We start from the raw sequence: 21,533 nt of genomic DNA, 5'->3' as shown, positions 1-21,533 counted from the left end.
ACATCCTTCTCCACTCGTCAGCGCGGCCCAGCCCCGGGGATTTCCTGGTGGAGGAACTGGCCAGCCCAGCCCATGTGGGGAAGGCCTGGTGTTGGAGAATGAGGTAAAGACCCGCCTCCTTCCCAGCCTGGCCCAATTTGAGAATCTCCTGCTTTGGGGTGTTCGTGCAGGCCGACTCCTTCCTCGTGAACCCCAGTCGTGTTCATCATTCACTCACATGATGAAGGGCAGAGCAGGGCAGCCCAGTAGTTGAGAGCATGGCCTGGGGTCCCGACTGCCTGGGTTCAAATCCCAGCTCTTCCCTTACAACCGATTTACGACTCTGTGCCTCAGTTTTCGCGTCTGTAAAGTGGGGGGAAATAACAGCACCTACCTGACAGCTTCCTCGTGATGATAAGGTGTTCGTAAATACAAAGCGCTCCGCCCCAGGCCGAGGCCCTCCAGCCAGCCGTCGAGGGGCCGTGGGGGGCACTCTGAGCTGTGGTTGTAATACGCAGCTGACCAGGCCCCCGCAATACCGACTTCCTCATCATTATGATCTGATAATCACAAACTGTACGTTTTTCTGCAATTTTCTGTGTATTTCACAATAAAAGTCTTAAAACTTTTCTCTAAAAGTTTGAATCTTGGGGGCGCCTGGGTGGCTCAGTCATTAAGCATCGGCCTTCTGCTCGGGTCATGATCCCAGGGTCCTGGGATCGAGCCCCACATCGGGCTCCCTGCTCAGTGGGAGGCCTGCTTCTCCCTCTCCCTCTGCTGCTCCCCCTGCTCGTGTTCCGTCTCTCGCTGTGTCTCTGTCAAATAAATAAAATCTTTAAAAAAAAAAGTTTAAATCTCACCCCCCCCGCAAAAAAAACAACCCTTGTATCCGTTTATTGTCTCATTCCTTCAATTTGCTCATTCCCTTTTTTTTTTGTTTGAATCCTTTGGTCACTTGCTTGTCTCCCCCGTGCATTCAAGTCAGGCCTGCGCAGCCTCACAAAGGCTTTGGGCCTGCCGAGCAACAGGGCTCACTGCCAAGCGACAACAACAGGACTTGCTGTGGATGTTCCTGGCCGTGGGGGCCACGGGGGCCGTGGGAGCCGCGGGAGGAGGTCCGGGGAGGCCACAGGAGGGAAGTGGCAAGGTGGTGTCTGCACGACTGGGCACGCCGCCCGCGGCCCCGGGGCCCGGGGCCTGTTACACAAGAGTGGAAAGGCCACAGGAGGGAGGGAGGGAAGCGCCTCTGGCCGCGGGCTCTGCTGGTTTCCCCGGCCCTTGTCCTCACTGCTCCCAGGTGAGCCAGACTGGGGGCCGCGCATGCGGAGACCTCAGGGCAGCACCGCGTGGGAACGGGGAGGAGCGGGCGCACTTGCAGTGAGCCAAGCGTGCTGTGCTACCAGGCGCTGCCATCCATCCCACGACCCCAGCCTATTCCTCATGTGGCAGTTGTCATTCAAGCACGACATACCCACAGCAAAGGGCCACGCGTGACCCTGCAGGCGACCCCGCGTGCCAGGGCTGGGCGGATTATTGGAGAGTGAGCACGCTTGCAGAACCAGCAGCCTGATCAGGAAGGGGCGGCCCAGCTACCACCTCCTGCTCCCTAACGGCCACCGCTGTCTCCACCCTGGAGGTCACCCTGCCTTCCAACTGTGGAGCCTGGCAAGGGTTTTTCAGCTTGGTCTACATGGCGTCCTGCCAAAGGTGTGCTCTGTTGTCCACCTGTGTCTAGAGGGTTCCCCCTCCCGTGTTGTGTGCGGCAGCTCCTTGTTGCTGAGCACCGTATCCTCCTATGCAGGAAGGTTCTATTTTTTTTTAAGATTTTATTTATTTGTGAGAGTTAGGGGGAGGGGGAAGGGGCAGAGGGAGAAGCAGGCTCCCGGCCGAGCAGGGAGCCCGATGCGATGTGGGTCTCGATCCCAGGCCCCTGGGATCATGACCTGAGCCGAAGGCAGACACTTAACCGCCCGAGCCACCCAGGTGCGCCTTGGGAAGATTCTAGATACATAATGGAGATGACCAGAGAAGGGCCTTGCAAGGCTGGCCACACCCAGGGGCAGTGACCTCCTAGTGACCACAGGGGATGTGCGAAGCAAATCCCTCAGTGCAGAGGATGTGGCCCCTGCCCTTCTTACTAGACAAAACCAGGAACAACCACCAACTTGACCGGTCACGGTAACAGTCACAAAACAGCACATTTTGGCTCCCCTCTGCCAGACGCCACCTCACGACCCCAGGAGTCCAGGGGGACCCGTGGCTCTCAGAGCGCTGGTGGCCTTTGCCGTGGCCTCTGGGTCTTGGAATCTGTGCATCTGGGCCACCAACCGGCCCCGCCAACCTGAGCCTGCAGCCGGACTGCCTGGGTCGGTGGAGGCCACCTGCCCTGTGACCTTGGACCAGCGCTGTAACCTGTGAGCCTCCCAGGCACCCCACCACCACCACCACCACCACCGTGTGAGAGGCCCCAGCCCCTTCCCTCACCCACCAGCACACGGCTCCCTCCTCACCTCTTCACCCCACATGCCTCTCAGCAGAGCCTGTGGTCCCATTTCACTCAGGAGGAAACTGAGTCAGCCCCGAGGGTCCACTTGAACGCAGGTCTCACTCAGAGCCTGTCCCCACAGCCACTGGCGCTCAGTTACGCACCCCTGCAGATATGCACCTCTCCTATGGAGGGGACTGGCGTGGCCACTACCCAAATATTTAGGGAGGGCTCTCTGCAAGCCAGCCACCAGGCTAGGGCTTGGGGCCAGAGCCCTGTCATAGCAGGCCAAGCCCTTACTCCCATGCGGCTCACATCCTGGTAAGGAGAGACATCGTAAAAAAAAAAAAAAAACGAAATGGGCAATATGTCTGTCGTCGTAAGTGCTCTGAATCGAAACAGGAAAGATGTGTGTGTGGGGGGGAGGCATGAAGTTTTGCTCTTTTGTGAAATTATCAAGAAAGGCTTCTTGGAGGGGGAGCCATCTGAGCAGAAACCTGAAAACCTAGGGAGGGAGTTACAGACAAGTGGGAGACGGTCCAGGTGGCCCCGCAAGAGCAAAGACCCTGCAGTTGGTGGGAGCAGCTTGGTGTGTTCCAGGAACTGCAGAGAGGCCAGTGTGGCTGGTCCACAGGTTGCTGGAGGGAGGGGTGGGGGATGGGTGCCCCCCCCAAACTGTGGGGCTCGCTGACCATGGGGACGACCTGGCAAGCTCTCCCATCCACATGCCTGCATGCAGCCGCCCACGTCCGTGCCACGGGAGTCAGAGGAATCCCAGAAACTGAAAGAAGAAGCGGAGCCCTCCCTGTGTCCTCCCTGCCCCCTCCTGCCCCCACCCCTGCCGAGACCAGAGTGACTTCCTCTTTCTGCCGCATTTAAGGCCCAGCCAGGAGCACCCCCTCAGAAGGGGAGGCCCCGCAGTCCGGCCATGGGGGACACCTTCATACGCCACATCGCCCTTCTGGGCTTCGAGAAGCGCTTCGTCCCCAGCCAGCACTACGTGAGTAGCCCGCGGGAGGGCCCTGCGAGCGTGCAGGGACAGGCCTGTCGCGGGAGCGCAGGTGCCAGGCAGCGCTGTAGCCGCGCGGCTCCCAGGACCACTGGCCCGTCGGGGCGCGCCGTGGATGTGCGCCCTGGCACCCCGGGGCCCTCGCTGGGAGGACAAGCGGCTTGGCCCCTGGCCCCTGCCAGCCCACCTCACTCCTTGCTCCCCCACCCCAGCCAGGAGGCCCCTGTCAGCGCCCCGTTCATACCCTGGCAGCCCTCCCTGACCATCCCAGCTTTCAGGGAGCCGTCCTCCAGGAGAGGACTGGCGGCAACCCTCTGTCTCCCCAAGCCGGCCCTGGGATCAGTTACATTCCAGTCGGATCCCCTCCGGTAGGGTGACACCACCAAGGGGCCAAAAATGTCCCCTTCTCCCGTGCCCTGTCCCGGGAGGCTGCCCAGACATGTCCACCCCACCCCACCATAGGGTCCCCAAGGCCAGAGGAAGGCCAGGGAGGAACTCTGCTTTGTCAATTGTATGGTATTTGTAGGGCACATTCAGTATCCTTTGCCAAGACCTTTCTTCTTTTTCTTCACTTCTGATTTTGAAATAATTTCAAACTTACAGAAAGGTTGCCCCCAAAGCACCAATGACCCCAATATCCCTCCAACCCCCACATCTGTGCTCCCTCTCTCCCCTCCCTCCCTGTCCCCTCCCTCCGTCTCTTTCTTTCTCTCTCTCTCTGTCTCTCTTCTTCCCCATCTCTTTCTCTCTCTCTGAATCATTCTAGAGTAAATTGGAGACATTGTGTTTCTTTACTCCTGAACACTACTGTGTACTTTTTAAAGGATTTATTTTTTTATTTGAGAGAGAGAGAGAGAGCGAGCACAGGAGGGGAGAGGGAGAGAGAATCTCAAGCAGACTCCCTGCTGAGCACGGGGCTCAGCCTCACCACCCCAAGATCATGACCTGAGCGGAAGCCGAGTCGGATGCTTTACCGACTGCACCACCCAGGTGCCCCTCTATTGTGTATTTCTTAAAATCAGGGGCATTCTCTTACACCACCGCAATGCAAATGTGTCAACATCAGCAAATTAATAGACGAAACACCCTTCTCCAACCCACGGATTTCACTCAGATTTCACCATTTCCCTTACTTGTCCTTTGTAGTAAAAATGTTCACGGTCTGGGATCCAACCCAGGACCACCTGCTGCATTTCACATGTCGTGACTCTTCAGACTTCCTTAATCTGGGTCAGTCTTTTTTTAAGTTTTATTTATTTAATCTCTGCACCCAACACGGGGCTCGAACTCATGATCCCGAGATCAAGAGTCACACCCTCCTCCGACTGAGCCAGCCAGGCGCCCATGGGTCAGTCTTAATCTTTTTTTGTCCTTCTCAACTTTGACATTTTGAAGAGCATGGGCCAGTCATTTTGTAGGACGTCCCTTCTGCAAAAGGATTTGTCTAATCCTTCTTCATTAGATTGGGATTATGTATTGGTGGCAGGAATAGCCCAGAAGGGACACGGTGTTCGCCTCACTGATCCTATCAGCTGGCGGGAGATTTTTTGCTGGTTCCTGTGTTGGTGATGTTAATTTGGATCACCAGATGTCTCTACTGTAAAGTGACTAGTTTTCCCCTTGTGATTAATAATGAAACTGCGGGGAGATTTTCTGAAACTAAATGAATATCCTGTTCCCTCTACAGCACCTGGATGACTCTTGCCTGAGTCAAATTACTATAATGATTGCCAAACGGTGATTTTTTAAAACTCTACCGTTCCTTCTGCATTTATTAGTTAACATTGTACCGTAAGGTTCTTCCCCTCGTCCTTACTATTCACTTAGGTCACTACGGATGCGTGGATTTCTCTTTTATTCAGTGGGTTACGATCCATCACTATCATAACTCATTTCATGCTCCGATCGTACCAGATCTGGCTACTGGGAGCCCCTTCAAGCTGGCTCCTGCGTTTTTTGACCTAGTCTGTCATTTTCTCAGCATTATTCTTACTTCTGGTACCGAGATGTTCCAGGCTGATCCTGTGCTCTCCAGCGGGAGCCCTGGGCTCTGCCGTTTCCCCTGTTTCTCTGCAGTGGGGAGTGAGGTTAGAACTCTAGATTTGGAAGCTGAGCATGCTCATTGTCTTTCGGATGTCTTTGCCCGTGGCCTTTCAGACCGGGGAAAAGAGCCATTCCATCTCCTTCTCCTTGTACCACTTTATAGTCATAGATCCTTTCTCTCTCCATGATTACCCTGCCTCCCAGCTGAATTAACATCTTGACTCCTTTGCTCATTTCTGCAATCCACATAAGCTAGTTCTATCAGAATTACAGCACCCACGCCATTATGAACAATCAACCTGTTAGGTCAAATTTAAGTCTCTTTGCGGTTTTTTTTTTCCCCTTTGGATTGAAGGTAGAAATACTGTAACTAAGAGTTACTTGGATTTTTTTTCTTTTCCAGTTTTCTTTAATATGGTTGTTTTCCATCTGATAGATAGTGAAGTTCATATGTTTTCGTTTGTTCCCAATTTGAAGTTAAAAAAAAAAATCCTTGTTGATCTAAGTTTACTTTTAAATGTGTAATATTTTGTGTGTGTGTGTGTGTAATATTAACATGTTTGATGTGATCAAACATCGAAACTTTATAAAAAGATGTGTTCAAAGACTCATTCTGGTTTATCTTTCCTGTATTTCTCTTTGCAAAAAAAAAAAAAAGAGGGGGTGGCTGGCTTCATCAGTGGAGCATGCAACTCTCGATCTTGGGGTCATGAGTTCAAGCCACACATTGGGTGTAGAGATTGTTTAAAATATTTTTTTTTTAATAGAGAGCACATGAGCTGGGGGGCAGGGATAGAGGGAAATGGAGAGAATCTCAAGTAGACTCCATGCTGAGCATGGAGCCTGATGTGGGGCTCCATCTCACGACCCTGAGACCATGACCTGAGCCAAAATCAAGAGTCAGATGCTTAACTGCCTGAGCCAGTCAGGCGCCCCTAAAAATAAAATGTTTAAAAAAGAAAGAAAGAGGGCACCTGGGTGGCTCAGTTGTTAAGCTTCTGCCTTCGGCTCAGGTCGTCATCCCGGGGTCCTGGGATCGAGCCCCGCATCGGGCTCCCTGCTCAGCGGGGAGTTTGCTTCTCCCTCTCCCACTTCCCCCTGCTTGTGTTCCCTCTCTTGCTGTGTCTCTCTCTGTCAAATAAATAAATAAAATCTTTTTAAAAAACAGAAAGAAAAGAAGAAAGAGAGAGAAAAAAAGAGAGAGAGAGGGAGGGAAGGAGGAAGGAAGGAAAGAAGCCAGATGGCTGGGTGGCTCAGTCAGTTAAGCGTCTGCCTTTGGTTCAGGTCATGATCTCTGGGTCCTGGGATCGAGCCCCACATCAGGCTCCCTCCTCTCCCCCTGTTTGTGCTCTCTCTCTCTGACAAATAAAATCTGAAAAAAGGGAAAGAGAAAAAAACGTATAAACGTTTTCTTGGGGTGTCTGGCTAGCTTACCTGACTGAGCCACCCAGGCGTCCCTTTGGTGCATTTCAAAGCAAATTGCAAACATCTGTACACTTTGCCCTAAATACTTAAGCATGCATATCACTACCTAGGGGTCGTATTTGTTTATTTTTTTCTCTTTTTAAATTTTATCTTAAAAACATTTTTTAAGATTTTATTTGTAAGAAGCCTCTACACGCAACATGGGGCTTGAACTCACAACCCTGAGATCAAGAGTTGCAGACTCCACTGATGGAGTCAGCCAGGTGCCCCTAGTTTTTTTCTCTTTTGATGTAAAATTTATGTAAAATGAAATCCACCAGTCTTAGAGATATATTTGCCGAATTTTGATGGTACATGTCCCTACATAATCTAAACCCTCATCAAGGTATAGATTGTTACCATCATCCCCAGATTCTGTCACTCCCCAGTCATTCCTCCACCATCCCCCGGACGCTACCTCTGTTCTGATTTCCCTCCACCTTTAGTTAGTCACGCTTGTTCTAGACTATCACAGATATGGAATCCTACCAATCACATGTGTGGCCTCTCGTGTCTGGCTTCTTTTACTTAGCAGAATGCTTTTGAGATTCATCCGTGTGGATGCATCTGTCAGTAATTTGTTCCTTTTTGTGGCTGAGTAGAATTCTCCTAGCTCTCTTATGGTTTCGCCTTACCAGGTTTCTTTCCTTCTTTTTTTTTTTTCTTCCTAATAATGGCTTCATGGAGATATAATTCACCTATATAAAGTGTACATATAAAGTGTACAATGGTTTTTAGTATTCACAGAGTTGTGCAACCATCATACAATCAATATATATACACATATTTTAAAGATGTGTTTATTTATTTGAGAGAGAGAGCATGAGCAGGAGGGGCAGAGGGAGAAGGGGAGAGAATCTCAAGCAGACTTCGAGCTGAGCATGGAGCCCAACGTGGGACTCGATCTCACGCCCCTGAGATCACGACCTGAGCCACATCGAAGAGTCGGTCGCTTAACTGACTTCACCACCCGGGTGCCCCTAATATTAGATTAGATTTTCATCACCACCCAAAAGAAACCCCAGACCTGTTAGGAACTTCCCATTCTCAGCCCAGTCCCCACAACCACTAGTCTACTTTCTGTCTGTGTAGATTGTCTATTCTGGACGTTTGGTAGAAATGGGACCCTAGGGCACCTGGGTGGCTCAGTCGTTAAGCGTCTGCCTTCGGCTCAGGTCATGATCCCAGGGTCCTGGGACCGAGCCCCGCATCAGGCTCCATGCTCGGTGGGAAGCCTGCTTCCCCCTCTCCCACTCCCCCTGCTTGTGTTCCCTCTCTCGCTATGTCTCTCTCTGTCAAATAAATAAATAAAATCTTTAAAAAAAAAAAAAAAAGAAATGGGACCCTACACTCTCTCCCTGAGTTCTCATATGGTCTGAGCCCAGGCTTAAGTCTCACCTCCCGTAACTCTCCTACCAGCCCCAGGAGCCCCTCTATCTCCAATTTACAGATGAGGAATTTGAGTTCATTTGAGAGAAGCTGAACATCTCGCCCTGGGTCCTAAGGCTGGAGAGCAGGAGCTCTGGGGTCCATGAAGTCAGTGCCCTCTCCGTGGCTCAGGTCGCCCCAAAGAGTGCTCTCTCCACCCCACCCCTGCCCCTGCCCCTGAGTCCCGTGGGCTTCCCCCAGGAAGCTGAACGTCCCTGCCCTGTCACCCCCCCAGGTGTACATGTTTCTGGTGAAGTGGCAGGACCTGTCTGAGAAGGTGGTATACCGGCGGTTCACGGAGATCTACGAGTTCCACGTGAGTGCCCTGTGCACTTGTGTGTGTGTGTGTGTCGGGGAGGGGGGGATGCCACACCCAGTCCCAGCTCTGCCCTTCCAGGGCGAGGGTGGCCCAGGTGCTGGCCAGGAAGTGAGGAACCCACAGCACCCCCAGCCCACAGTTGAGGGTGCTTTATTTATTCCTTAAGTTAAAAGAATATTTCCTTAAGGTATGTTTTATTTTTATTTTTTGTTTTTTAATTTAAATTCAATTGATTAACATATAGTGTATTATTAGTTTCAGATGTAGTGTTCAATAATTCATCAGTTGCACAGAACACCCAGTGCTCATCACATCAAGTGCCCTCCTTCGTGTCCATCACCCAGTTACCCCATCTCCCCGCCCATCTCCCCTCCAGCGACCCTGTTTGTTTCCTAGAGTTAAGAGTCTCTTATGGTCTATCTCCGTCTCTGATTTCGTCTTATTTTCTTCCCCCCCCTTCCCCTATGATCCTCTGTCTTGTTTCTTAAATTCCACATATGAGTGAGATGATATAATTGTCTTTCTCTGACTATTTCTCTTAGTTAACATAATACCCTCTACTTCCATCCACATCGTTGCAAGTGGTAAGATTTCCTTAAAGTATGTTTTAATGTGGTAAAATACACAGAACATAAACTTAGAATTTTTTTAAAGATTTTATTTATTTATTTGAGAGAGAGAGAGAATGAGAGATAGAGAGCACGAGAGGGAAGAGGGTCAGAGGGAGAAGCAGACTCCCCGCCGAGCAGGGAGCCCGATATGGGACTCGATCCCGGGACTCCAGGATCATGACCTGAGCCGAAGGCAGTCGCTTAACTGACTGAGCCACCCAGGCTCCCAAACTTAGAATTTTTTTAAAGATTTATTTGTGTATCTGACACAGGGAGAGAGCAACGACAAGCAGGGGGAATGGCAGGCAGAGGGAGAAGCAGACCCAGGCGCGCCCCAGAATTTTTTTTTTATATTTTTTTTATTTCTAAGGAATCTCCACACCCAACGTGGGGCTCAAACTCACAATCCCGAGATCAAAGGTTGCCCGCTCTACTGATTGAGCCGGCCAGACGCCCCTCTTGTATGAAAAATTTAAAGCAAAATGCAGGGGCACCTGGGTGGCTCAGTCGGTTTCTGACTCCTGATCTCAGCTCAGGTCATGATCTGAGGAGCCTACCTAAAAAAAAAAAGTAAGTAAGTAAATAAATAAATAAAAGCAAAATGCAGATCAATGTGAAGACTATAAGCAGCCCCACACACCCAGGACCCTGAGTCACAATTGATGTCACTGTGCTGTTTGCTACAACGCTTTTTTTTTTTTTTTTTTTAAATGTCAACTCTATGCCCAGCGTGGGGCTTGAACTCACAATCCCGAGATCCGGAGTCATGAGCTCCGCCGACTGAGCCAGCCAGGCGCCCCACAAGGCTTTTTTTAAGATAAAAAAAATAAAACATGGGGCGCCTGGGTGGCTCAGTCAGTTAAGCGTCTGCCTTCGGCTCAGGTCGTGATCCCGGGGTCCTGGGATCCAGCCCCGCATCGGGCTCCCTGCTCCGCGGGAAGCCTGCTTCTCCCTCTCCCACTCCCCCTGCTTGTGTTCCCTCTCTCGCTGTGTCTCTGTCAAATAAATAAATAAAATCTTAAAAAAAAAAATAAAAAGAAAAGGAAACATTACAAAAGAAGTGGAAAACACCCTTTATCCCATGTCCTGTCCCAGCTCCAGGCCTGGGTGACTATACCTGTGCGTGCGCACACACACACATCTAAGAACAAGATGCCGTAGTGTTGAGTGTGCGTTTTCCGCAGGCTTTCTAGAGGCCGTCAGCATGCCGCTGTTCCTTGCTCTGCCTTGTTCCTGTCACTGGGTCACGTTGTTGAGACCTGTCCATTGCTGATATGTGCGCGACTCCATCTCTCCTCTTTAAACTGTTCTGGCTTGTTCCAGTGTAGGATTAGCCCCTTTTACTAATTGGTGGACTCATGCATTCATTTAACAACTATTTATCGAGCACCTACTAAGCCCCAGGTGCGTCCTACTTGGTGAGCAGGAAATGCTCTGAAGGTGACAGGGGCATAAAAAAGATCCAAGTTCTTGCCCTCCCTTGTGGACCTTAAGTTCTAGCGGAGGAGTCAGGATAACAGACAAACAAAACATAAGTAATTTACATAGTATGTTAGTCGTTAGAACTATAGAGAAAATAAAGCAGGGGGTGGTGGTGGATGGGAGGACTGAGTTAGGAGGGGAAATTGTCAGGGAGAAGGTTTCACTGAGGGGGTGATATCTGAGCAAAGACTTGAAAAAGGACAAAGAGAAAGAGAAAGCGCTATTGACAAATACAGGGGAAGAACGGGAAGAGCAAGTGCAAAGGCCCTGGGGCAGGAGTAGGCCTGCAGGATTCAGAGATGGCTGGAGCAGAGTGAACAAGGGCGGTGGCAGAGGAGGTGAGTGAGGCCGGCAGGACAGGTCTGCGGGGCCTTGTAGACTAATGTGAAGCCTTTGGCTTCCATTCTGAGTGAGCTGAGAGCCAGGGAAGTCTCTGAGCAGAGGAGAGACATGATCCAATTTAAGTGTGAAGAGGGTGCTGGGTTGAGGACAAAAATGGAAGGGGGCGTAGGATGTGATCATCCAGGTTCATTGGAAGCTCAGCCCGAGGTGGCGGCTGTGTGGGCAGTGAGAAGGGTCAGATTCTGGATGGATTTTAGGAGCAGAACCAGAAGGATCTGCTGGCGGCATGAATGTAAGGTGGGAGAGAAAGAGAGGACCAAGGACGGCAGCCGGAGTCTCTAGCCCACGTGATTAGAACAGTCATTTCCGATTTGATGCTTTGACAGCGTTGTAATAAAGGATGTGCCTTTGCCTTTTCTTTTGTGTCTAGAAAATGTTAAAGGAAATGTTTCCTATCGAGGCGGGGGACATCAACCCACAGAACAGGATCATCCCCCACCTGCCAGGTAAGGAGCAGGGTCACCTGTCCTGGCTCCACTCGCCTGCCCTGCGATCTGTGCCCCCTACTCCCACCCTCTCTGGGACTTGACCTGGGAGTGTGCTCACTGGTGTCCCTCCCGGGCCCCTCCAGCCCCACGGTGGTTCGATGGGCAGCGGGTCGCCGAGAGTCGCCAGGGCACCCTCACCGAATACTGCAATGCGCTCATGAGCCTGCCTGTCAAGATCTCTCGCTGCCCCCACCTCCTCAACTTCTTCCAGGTGCGCCCCGACGACCTCAAGCTCCCCACGGACAGCCAGTGAGTGGCCCCCGCATTCTGGTCCCGAAGTGGAAGAGGGAAGGGCAGTGGTGAGCTCTGCCTGGGGAGGGGGTGCAGGATATCCCCCCTGTGACAGATAACTAAAGCTCAGACAGGGGAGGCGACTTGCCTGAAGTCACACAGCCCAAAAGAGAAGGAGGAAGGATTCCAACTCTGGCCTGTGTGACCTGGAACCCCGCCCACCCCCGCCCCAGCGTCCCTGCCAAGTCTCCACCTGGAGCCTCTGAGCCTCACGGTGCTGCGGGCGGGGGGGGGGGGGGGCTCTCTGGGCTGGGAGTGTGAGATCCTAGGTCCTCAGCCTCAGCTTGCCTTCTGAAAGCCAGTTTCCCGTCTGTAACGGGGTGGGAAGGGCCAGATGGAGTAATGGGGGCCGTGGGGAGCGCTTACAGACTGTGAAGTGCAGAGCCCCAGTGCGGGGGAGATGGGAGGGCTGGTGGCCACTGTTAATCGCTGAGCACGCCTCCGCTTTGCCCCCTCATTCTCTGCCTGCCCCAGCGCCAGGGGACTCCTGTACTCAGGGTCCAGCCTGGAAAGCATCTGAGAAGCTGAGGGAGGTCTCAGGGGAATGGGCTGTCCTGCTGGGGAAGGTCCCTCTCTCTGTCTCCTGCGGCTTGCTGAGTACTGGTGAGGCCTGGAGAACACACAGTACTGCTGAACATCCCCCCTGGCCCAGGGGCAGGACAGTGCAGCACCCAGGGGCCTGGGTGGTGGGGATGCCCCCTCCCTGTCGGCCGCTCTCCTGAGCCCCCAGAAGAGGGGAGCTAGCCCCACCGAGGTGACAAGAGCCTTTCCCAGACCGGAGTGCATCACCTGTGTTCTCTTTAACAGTTGGCTCCTTGGGGCGCCCGGGTGGCTCAGTCATTAAGCGGCTAGCTTCGGCTCAGGTCATGGTCCCAGGGTGCTGGGCTCGAGCCCCATGTCGGGCTCCCTGCTCAGCGGGGAGCCTGCTTCTCCCTCTCCCTCTGCCTACAGCTCCCCCTGCCTGTGTTCTCTCTCTCTCTCTCTCTCTCTCTCTCTCTCTCTCTCTCTCTCTCGCTGTCTCTCTGTCAAATAAATAAATAAATAAAATCTCTAAAAAAAAACCCCCCAAAACAGTTGGCTCCTTCTTTGGGTCTGCAGAAGGTAGGGGTGGGGGGCTTTCGTTGCATGTCCCCGTGGCTCCCTTCCCCCACCCCGCAGCGGCCCCCACATCCCACGTTCCTTTTCCTCTTGGGAAGTTCTTCTGTAGGTCTGCCCGGAGCCTCTGCCTCCCCAGTGGGAAGCCGCAAGCCTAACCCAGACTCTTCTTTCCTGCAGGGTGAAAAAGCCAGAAACCTACCTGGTGCCTAAAGACAAGAACATTACGGGTGAGAGCCGGGGGCAGCCACCTGTAGGTCACCCTGCAGGGACTGGGAACGTGATGGGGGTCCTGAGCACAGGCCGTGCAGGCAAAGGAGCCGGGGGGGGGGAGTTATCTTGGTGGCTTGCACTAAAGACTGAGGATCTTGGCGGGGGGGTGGGGTCACTGGTCAGTGAAGCTTTCGAAGTTCATGTCTGTGGCCGCAGAGCCCAGCCCGACCCCGGCTCCCAACAGCCCGCGACGTCGTGGCTGACTGAATGAACGTGTTTGGGGGCAGAGGGGCCTGACGGTGTCTGATCTGTTGTGCACGATAATTGTTAATAATACAGCCTGACATTTATTAAGGACTTATTCTGTCCCAGGCCCTATTTTATTTATTTATTATTTTATTTTTTAAATGATTATTTATTTTTTTTAAAGATTTTATTTATTTGACAGAGAGAGACAGAGCGAGAGAGGGAACACAAGCAGGGGGAGTGGGAGAGGGAGAAGCAGGCTTCCCGCTGAGCAGGGAGCCCGATGTGGGGCTCGATCCCAGGACCCCGGGATCACGACCTGAGCTGAAGGCAGACGCTTAACGACTGAGCCAGCCAGGGGCCCCCCAGGCCCTATTTTAAATGTCTTGTACATATTAACACATGGAATCATCTCTAAACAAATATGAAGTAGGGACCAAAGTGCTATTAGCCCCATTTCACAGCTGGACACACTGAAGCTTGATTTAAGCTGGGACTCAGGTCAAGGGCCACACAGCCACGAAATGTGGAGCAGGATTTCAACCAGTGAGTGGGATGCCCGGACGGGGCTATGGGCCTCTCAACAGTGTTGAGTCCAGGGACCAGCAGTGTCTATGCAGGCCAAAGCACCGCAGACCGGGGGAGGGGGGAGGGAGGGTCTTAAACAACTGAAATGAGTTCTCTCACAGTTCTGGAGGCTGGGAGTCCGAGATCAGGGTGTGGGCAGGGCTGGGCTCTGCCGAGGCCTCTCCCCTTGGCATGCAGATGGCTGCCTCCTTCTTGTGCCCTCAGCCGGCCTTCCCTCTGTGCACATACCCCCCTGGTGTCTCCTCCTCGTCTTATAAGGACGTCAGTCCTATGGGGTCAGGGCCCCACCCTTATCACCTCCTTAAAGGCTCTAACTCCAAATACAGATTCTAAGGTACCGGGGCTTAAGACTTCAACATGTGAATTTTGGGGAGGGGAGAAGAGAGGTATTCCAGTCTATAACATGGTGCAGTAGCAAGACCTGGGGGCTGGTTAGAAATGCAGACTCTCAGGTCCCATTGCTGACCTATGGAATCAGAACCCGTGTTCCAGCAAGATCCTGGGGTGATTGGTGTGCACATTAGGGCGCAGGAGGGCTGCTCACTAACCTGATCAAGTGAGAAAGAGGGTGTGTAAGGTGTGTGACTAGTATCTGGAACACACTAGGTGCTCCATAAATGTGGGGCTGTGAAACTAGCTGGTCTCTGCTGCTTTCTAGTTGGCAGGGGACATCTACCTCCAGCGCACCTGGTTCTGGTGGCCCGCGCAGGGGACTGCCTGGAGGAGGCAGCCCATCCCTGCACTGTGCCCTCACCCCGCCCTCCCTCTGTCCAGACATCACAGGCCCCATCATCCTGCAGACGTACCGGGCCATCGCTGACTTTGAGAAGACCTCGGGTTCCCAGATGGCTCTGGCCACGGGTGATGTGGTAGACGTCGTGGAGAAGAGTGAGAGTGGTCAGTCTCCCTGCCCTGCTGGGACCTCAAGCCCCCTACCAAGGCTCTGACCCTCAGACAGCCCCCGGCTTCCTCCCTGCCTGGTCCACTGACAGGCTTGTGTCTCCTCCGGGGACCCCAACTGGCCTCCCCACGCTGAGGGCACCCCCCCAGGGGAGGCTGTGGGCATCTGTGCATCCCCGGGGGTTAGGTCCAGGAGGCCAGGTGAGCCTCTGGGTGTGCTGTGTGGGAAGCAGATTCTGAGCTGTAATCCTGTAACCTGTGTGCACGGAGTGTGGTGAAGGTGACATTTCTGAATCTGAGTGTTGGATGTCTGTGTCTATGTTCGGGTGTCCTTACCAGCCTGGTGGCCGAGGGAGGCTGCCAGGCCCGCCCAGACTTCCTGCCTCACCTCCCCCCCGCTCCCGTCCCTGCACAGGCTGGTGGTTCTGCCAAATGAAGACAAAGCGAGGTTGGGTCCCAGCGTCCTACTTGGAGCCCCTGGACAGTCCTGATGAGACAGAGGACCCAGAGCCCAACTACGAAGGTGCGGCCTTGCCCTCCATGGCCATAAGGATATGAGGGGAAGGGACCAGAGGGGCCCTGGGATATTGAGAAGCCAGATACAATCATATCCACTTTGGGGTTGGATATGATTGTGGGGTGCACAGTGGGGTCAGGTTGGAGACCCCATAGTCTGGCTTGAGGGGCCCAGGTAGGAGGTGGTGCCCTTGGTCAGGACAGAGAACCAGGAGGCAGAGTAGAGGTGGGTCCAGCCCAGGCCAGGTCCAGTGGGAAGCCAACTGAGGAGCAGATCTGAGGTTCAGGAAGGAGCGCTGCCTGCGGGCAGGGGCATCCTCACTGACTGCAAGGGGAGAACCGGCAGCCCGCGGGCTGGAGCTAAGTAAGTTAGAGTTGATTGCCCGTATTTTAAAATGGAGAGATTCCACAACTGTATGCGGATTTATGGCATCTCTGGAAAAACTGAAAAAGGTGTGGACGCCGGAGTCAAGTGGCTCAGGTGCCGTGTGGACAGGTGCTCCACCCCTGCACCGCCTGTCTGGCCAAGTGTCCTATTTAGGTGCCTGGCCCCTGATGTGGATGGTGGGGGGTGGGATGGGCCAGCTCCCCCACGGGTAGTGGGCAGAGGGCGGAACTCCAGGGTGCCCTAAGAGTGGGTGGCCGGAGCCTGCAGAGGGAGACCAGTAAGGAGCAGGCAGGGAGGAGGGGGGAGGGTGGTCCTGGGCTCTAGCTGGAGAAAGCCTTGGGGCCCAGAGAGGAGAGGAGGGGAGGCAGGCCAGCGCTGGGCGGACCCTCACACCGTGCCCCTGCCCCCACGGCCGACCAGGTGAGCCCTATGTCTCCATCAAAGCCTATACTGCCCAGATGGAGGATGAAGTGTCTCTGCAGGAGGGCGAAGCCATTGAGGTCATTCATAAGCTCCTGGATGGTTGGTGGGTCATCAGGTAGGAGAGCACCCCTCCCTCCCCACTGTGCCCACCCTGAGTGTCAGCCCTGGCCTGGGGCCCGGTCTGTTTGGGCTCAGTGCTGACTCAGGTGTGGGACTCTGGATAAGCCACCACCTCTCTCTGGACTCAGTTTCCGTTTTGGTAGCAGATCAATGACTATCCCACCCCACCTGGCTCTCAGTGTTCAATGTCCTTGTTCTTTGTGACTTAGGGTCACTTGCCATCTGTTATTCCTTCTACAACACAATTAATTGTTGCGTTAATTATTTTTCTTGAGAACTGGTAGAGCAGACCCTGCCATCCTTTTTCCTTTTAAATCTTCGGTTGTCCTTGATTCTTATCTGGTCATTCCTCCTGGGGAGAGCAGAACCCTGGGGGCTTGTAGAGTCATCTTCTCGGACCCACTGGGCCCCCCCCCCCAGGTCCTTGTACACCCTTTCAGAGCCTCGAGTCATAGGGCCAGTCCATGGCCCCAGTGAGCTCGTCGCCACAGCACCCACCATCAGCATGGCCCCAGGTTGGAGGCTCTGAGGGAGGAAGATATTTGTTAACCTTTTTTGACCTTCACTTAACCACCCATCATGTACCCCTAAGAATCTGCTTGTGATTCTCCCACCAGCCAAGAAGGATCAGAGTTTTACTGAGTGAACTTTGTAAAATGCAAAGTTTTCTCACTCCCCAAATTATAGTAGTGAGAATGGAGAGAAAAGTCTTTTCAGCAAGTGGTGCCCGAACAGCTGGGCGTCCACATGGAGGAAAGGTACGTAGACCCCTCCCTCACACCACGCACATTTATTCGGGATGCGTCACGGGTTTGACCAAGCACAAAACCCCAAACTAAAAAGCTTTCGGAAGAAGGAATAGGGGAACTTGGTGACCTGGAGGGAGACAAAGATTTCTTAGACACCCTGTAAAAGAAAAAACCGACAAATACACTGTTGCAGATGTTTTATTACAAAGACATGTCTCTGGGTGGGGGGGCAAGTTGGACCTGCTAATTTCTCCCACTACCAACATCATGGCCGGGGGGGCCTATGTTGCCCCAGATGAAGAAACTGAGGCCCAGCGGGACAGGGTCTGGTGTTGGCCAGGCTTCAGGGTGTCTGCAACTCCCGACTTGCCTCAACCCCAGCTGTTTATTTTTTTTTTAATTTTTTAAAGATTTTATTTATTTATTTGACAGAGAGAGACACAGCAAGAGAGGGAACACAAGCAGGGGGAGTGGGAGAGAGAGAAGCAGGCTTCCCACTGAGCAGGGAGCCCCATGCAGGGCTCGATCCCAGGACCCTGGGATCATGACCTGAGCGGAAGGCAGACTCTTAACCACTGAGCTACCCAGGTGCCCCGTCCCCAACTGTTTAGAGAGATCCCTGAGCCCCCTACATCTGAGGCCCCTACTCCCACCCTGTGACTGTGGGGGCTTCAAGGGCTGCCTCTGTTGCAGGAAAGACGACATCACAGGCTACTTCCCATCCATGTACCTACAGAAGTCCGGGCAGGATATAGCCCAGGCCCAACGCCAGATCAAGAGCCGAGGGGCACCGCCCCGCAGGTGAGCCAGGGCCCCGGACTGGACGGGCCTGAGGAGGAGGTACGACGGGTCCCCTCTGTCGGTCCAGGCCCTGGATTGTCAGTGCTGGGGAGGGGGCTCTGGACGGGGGCTCCCCAGCAGGCGGGGTAGACAGCACCCTCACTGGATCGAGGCAGGACGTGCCCTCCCACATCGTGGGGCTGGCACGGGGGCGGTGGGACAGCAGGGGCGTGAAGTGGAGGTGAAGACGTCGACGCCGGGCGTCCTTGGGGACGGCCCACGAGGGCTGCAGCAGTCCAGAGGGCTTCCTGGGGAGGGGCCGGGCTGAAGGCTGGCGAGGGGCGTGGGAAATGGACCTGGGCTCTGCCACCCAGGAGTCCGTGTTGGCGCGGGGGAGTGGCATGCATGGTCCGCCCCGTCGTGCGGGGTCCCCGCCCCGCTCCGCACTGTCCCGGGCCAGTCGTTGGACCCCAGCGCCTGTCATGCGCGTCCCCTCAAGCAGGGACGCGGGCGCAGCGGGGACGGCCAGGCGCTGAGCAACGCCCCCGTCCCGCTGCGCCCAGGTCGTCCATCCGCAACGCGCACAGCATCCACCAGCGGTCGCGGAAGCGCCTCAGCCAGGACACCTATCGGCGCAACAGTGTTCGTTTTCTGGAGCAGCGTCGACGCCAAGGGCGGCCGGGACCGCGGAGAGCGGGGAGCCCGCGCCGTGAGTGCGGGCGGTGCCCGGGGGCGGGGCGGGGCTCCCTGGGGCGGGGCCGGGAGAATGGGGCGTGGCCATGGGCGTGGTCAGGCGTGCCCGGGCCCGCGGAGGGCCGCCAGCCGGCGCGGGTGAGTGCCGGCAGCGGCCTGGGGGCGGGCTTTCTTGGGGCGGGGCCTTGAAGACGGGGCGGGGCTAGAAGCGGGGCCAGGGTCGGCCCGGGCCGCCCTTGTGCTGGGAGCCCGCGGCGTGAGTGTCCGTAGCGGTCTGGAGGCGGGGCTTTCCGGGGCGGGGCCTGGGCGGTGAGGGGGTGGGGCCTGAGGGGTGGGGCGGGGCCTCTCACCCGGCCTCGCTTTCCGCCGTAGGGGAGCAGCCTCAGACCGAGAGCGCAAAGCCACAGCCCGCGGTGCCCCCGCGGCCCAGCGCGGACCTCATCCTGCACCGCTGCAGCGAGAGCACCAAACGGAAGCTGGCGTCCGCCGTCTGAGGCCGGGCCGCCTCCCCTAGATGGCGTCCTGGCCTCTCCGCCCTGTCCCGCCCCATCCTTGTGTACATGTGTATAGATCCAGAAGTCTGGATGCCTCCGGCAGTCCCGGCCTCCCCGGCTAACTATTCAGCGCTCTCAATAAATGTTGCTTGGAGTGGACAGAGGTCCTGCAGAGCAGCCGGGCGGGCTGGGCTGGGCTGGGCTCGCCCTTGGGGGTGTTTATAGAATTAGGACTGAGGGCTGTGAGTTCTGCTGGGGCAGGAGGTTGGGGGAAGTTGCAAGAACCAAGGTCCGGTTGCACACTGCCCTGGCCTTGGCCGAGACTAAGTTTGCACGGGGCCAAATGCAATAGGAATCCCCCGCACCAACCCCCCTCCCCCCCCCCCCCCGCGCTGGCTGTTTGGACAGAAGCTGCCTGCTAAAACTTTGGTCCCACTGAAGATGAGTTCTGAAGAAGGGTGCCACAGCGCGCGGCGTGTGCACCCTAGTTCGGTGACAAAGAAAAATTGTCATCTAGGTATAGGGAGGGAGCACCTCTGATTATTCGCTGCCCAGTTACGAGGTTGTAGCAGAAAGCAATTACTCATTCATGAACAGACCCTCACCGCCCCCACCAGCCCTGCTGCCAGACCATGGCTCAAAGTCTTTGTTGCCGGTGGATCTTTTGCAAAATGCAAAGACACCAACCAGGGTGCAACCTGGAGCTGCAAATCTTGCTAAAGCGGCACCGTATCAGGAAGGCGGTGGGTGGCAGCTACCCCACCTATGTGGGAGGTGGCACAAGCGGATGGACAAGGCTGGTTCCTTCGAGATAAGGGGACTGATGCTTCTCAAGAGAATAATTTGACCAGCGCAACGATTGAAAGAGGCCTTGAGAACACCACTGGGCCCTTTGTTTGCTTTTTGCACACTCAGTTTGCTGGAAAAATCCAGCCCCTCAAACGCTATCATGCAAAGCTGTGGGAGAATTAATCACCGACCATCCCAACCCCTTTGCTTGTTCAGTTGCAAGTATAATTAAAAAAACAAACTGTGTGAGATAAAATACTGATTTTCATAATTTTTAGTTTCATTTTTTCCAAGCTAAGGTCCCGATCCAACGTTTTCCTCACATTTTTCTGCATTTCTGGTCCCCTGGAGGTGGCCCTGCGCTGGCCCCACTGTTTCCTGCTGAGGAGGAGGCCCGGATGGTGCGTGGGCCTGAGGGCCAGGGGCCTGCCCGGGGGGCCTCTGCTGTCCCCTCAGGGGAGCCAATAGAGAGCACCGGGCAGGCACGCCTGGAGGGGCCTGCGTCTGAGTTATGGCTGCAGTGTGTGTGCAGACGATTTTCTTGAGGCTAGGCACAATGCTGGGCTCTTTCTTTACCTTTTTCTGGTTTGAGAACAACCCTGGCAGGTAGGTCTATGGTGGAGGAAACCAAGCTTCAGAAAATGTAAGCAAGTTTTTAGGGTAATATGTCAAGTGGGTGACAGAGCTTTTTCTTTTTGGTTCCAAAGCCCTACTAGATCCATTACATTCTCCTGACCCCGCAGAGTTCCTGCTCTGTGGCTCAGTCCAAGTGGCAGGTGCTCTGGCCAATGGGCGCCCCGAGGAGGGAGGTGACAGGGGCCTGGCTTCCAGAGCTCCAACCCCCCACCCCCACCCCAGGCCTGTGTTGGAGGAGTGACCAGTGTCCTCTGTCCACCCTGGGATAGGAAGACAGGGCCTTGGGGGAAATGCTGTGTACTCTTTGCTCCTAGAAACTGATGGGGACCACCAAATACAGCCCTTGGCTCCTGGCCTGGGCCCCACCACCCCGCTCCTAAGTGCTCTCATTTGCAGACACCCCATCAATCGACGACCCCAGAAAACCACCTGCTTGCTCAGTCAGTTCTCCCAGGCTTGGCTCTGTCATCTGAGTGATGGTGCCGGGCCACCACGGTCCCAACACACTTGCCCGATAAAGAAGGAAGCCGTAGGAGTTGGTTCAAAGCAGAACAGCCCATGAATAGTCGGATCACAGAAGGCAGCCCAGGCTGAACCCTGCTGTCCCCTCAGCATCATCCGATGGGCTAACCACCAGAAAGCCACACATGACAGCCTCCTGTCATGGAATAACACGGACTTGGGAGTCACACAGACCTAGTTTGAATCCTGACCCCATCTCTGCTGTGTTACCTTGGCAGCTCACTTAATCACTCTGAGCCCTAGCCCTCCGTCTATCACATGAGGGGGCTGACCTTTCCCTGCAGAGTCCACACGGCGACCTCTGATACTCAGTGTCGGCATCAGCTCAGGTGCACCAGGGGTGGGTCTCCCCTGACCCCGTGGTAAACCAGCCCATTCCT

At 54.6% G+C, this 21,533-nt stretch overlaps 1 protein-coding gene across 1 annotated transcript; it reads left to right on the top strand.

The window, feature by feature from the left end:
- The first annotated feature begins 3,334 nt into the window (after positions 1-3,334).
- Positions 3,335-20,251, top strand: NCF1 (neutrophil cytosolic factor 1). The gene is made up of 11 exons (XM_028109957.2): positions 3,335-3,464; positions 8,644-8,724; positions 11,593-11,668; positions 11,794-11,959; positions 13,277-13,326; positions 14,918-15,040; positions 15,459-15,566; positions 16,368-16,485; positions 17,933-18,040; positions 18,583-18,728; positions 19,085-20,251. Exons 1-11 carry the CDS (start codon positions 3,393-3,395, stop codon positions 19,204-19,206), a joined length of 1,170 nt encoding a protein of 389 aa, XP_027965758.1. The 5' UTR covers positions 3,335-3,392; the 3' UTR covers positions 19,207-20,251.
- Positions 20,252-21,533: the final 1,282 nt, after the last annotated feature.

Source organism: Eumetopias jubatus, unplaced genomic scaffold, assembly GCF_037043125.1.
Source record: "Eumetopias jubatus isolate StellerSeaLion01/CBP00866 unplaced genomic scaffold, mEumJub1_p1.0 scaffold_12, whole genome shotgun sequence".
NCBI classification, from domain to species: Eukaryota; Metazoa; Chordata; class Mammalia; order Carnivora; family Otariidae; genus Eumetopias; species Eumetopias jubatus.
The sequence above is the reverse complement of the archived record's forward strand: the minus strand, read 5'-3'. Positions and strand labels throughout refer to the sequence as shown.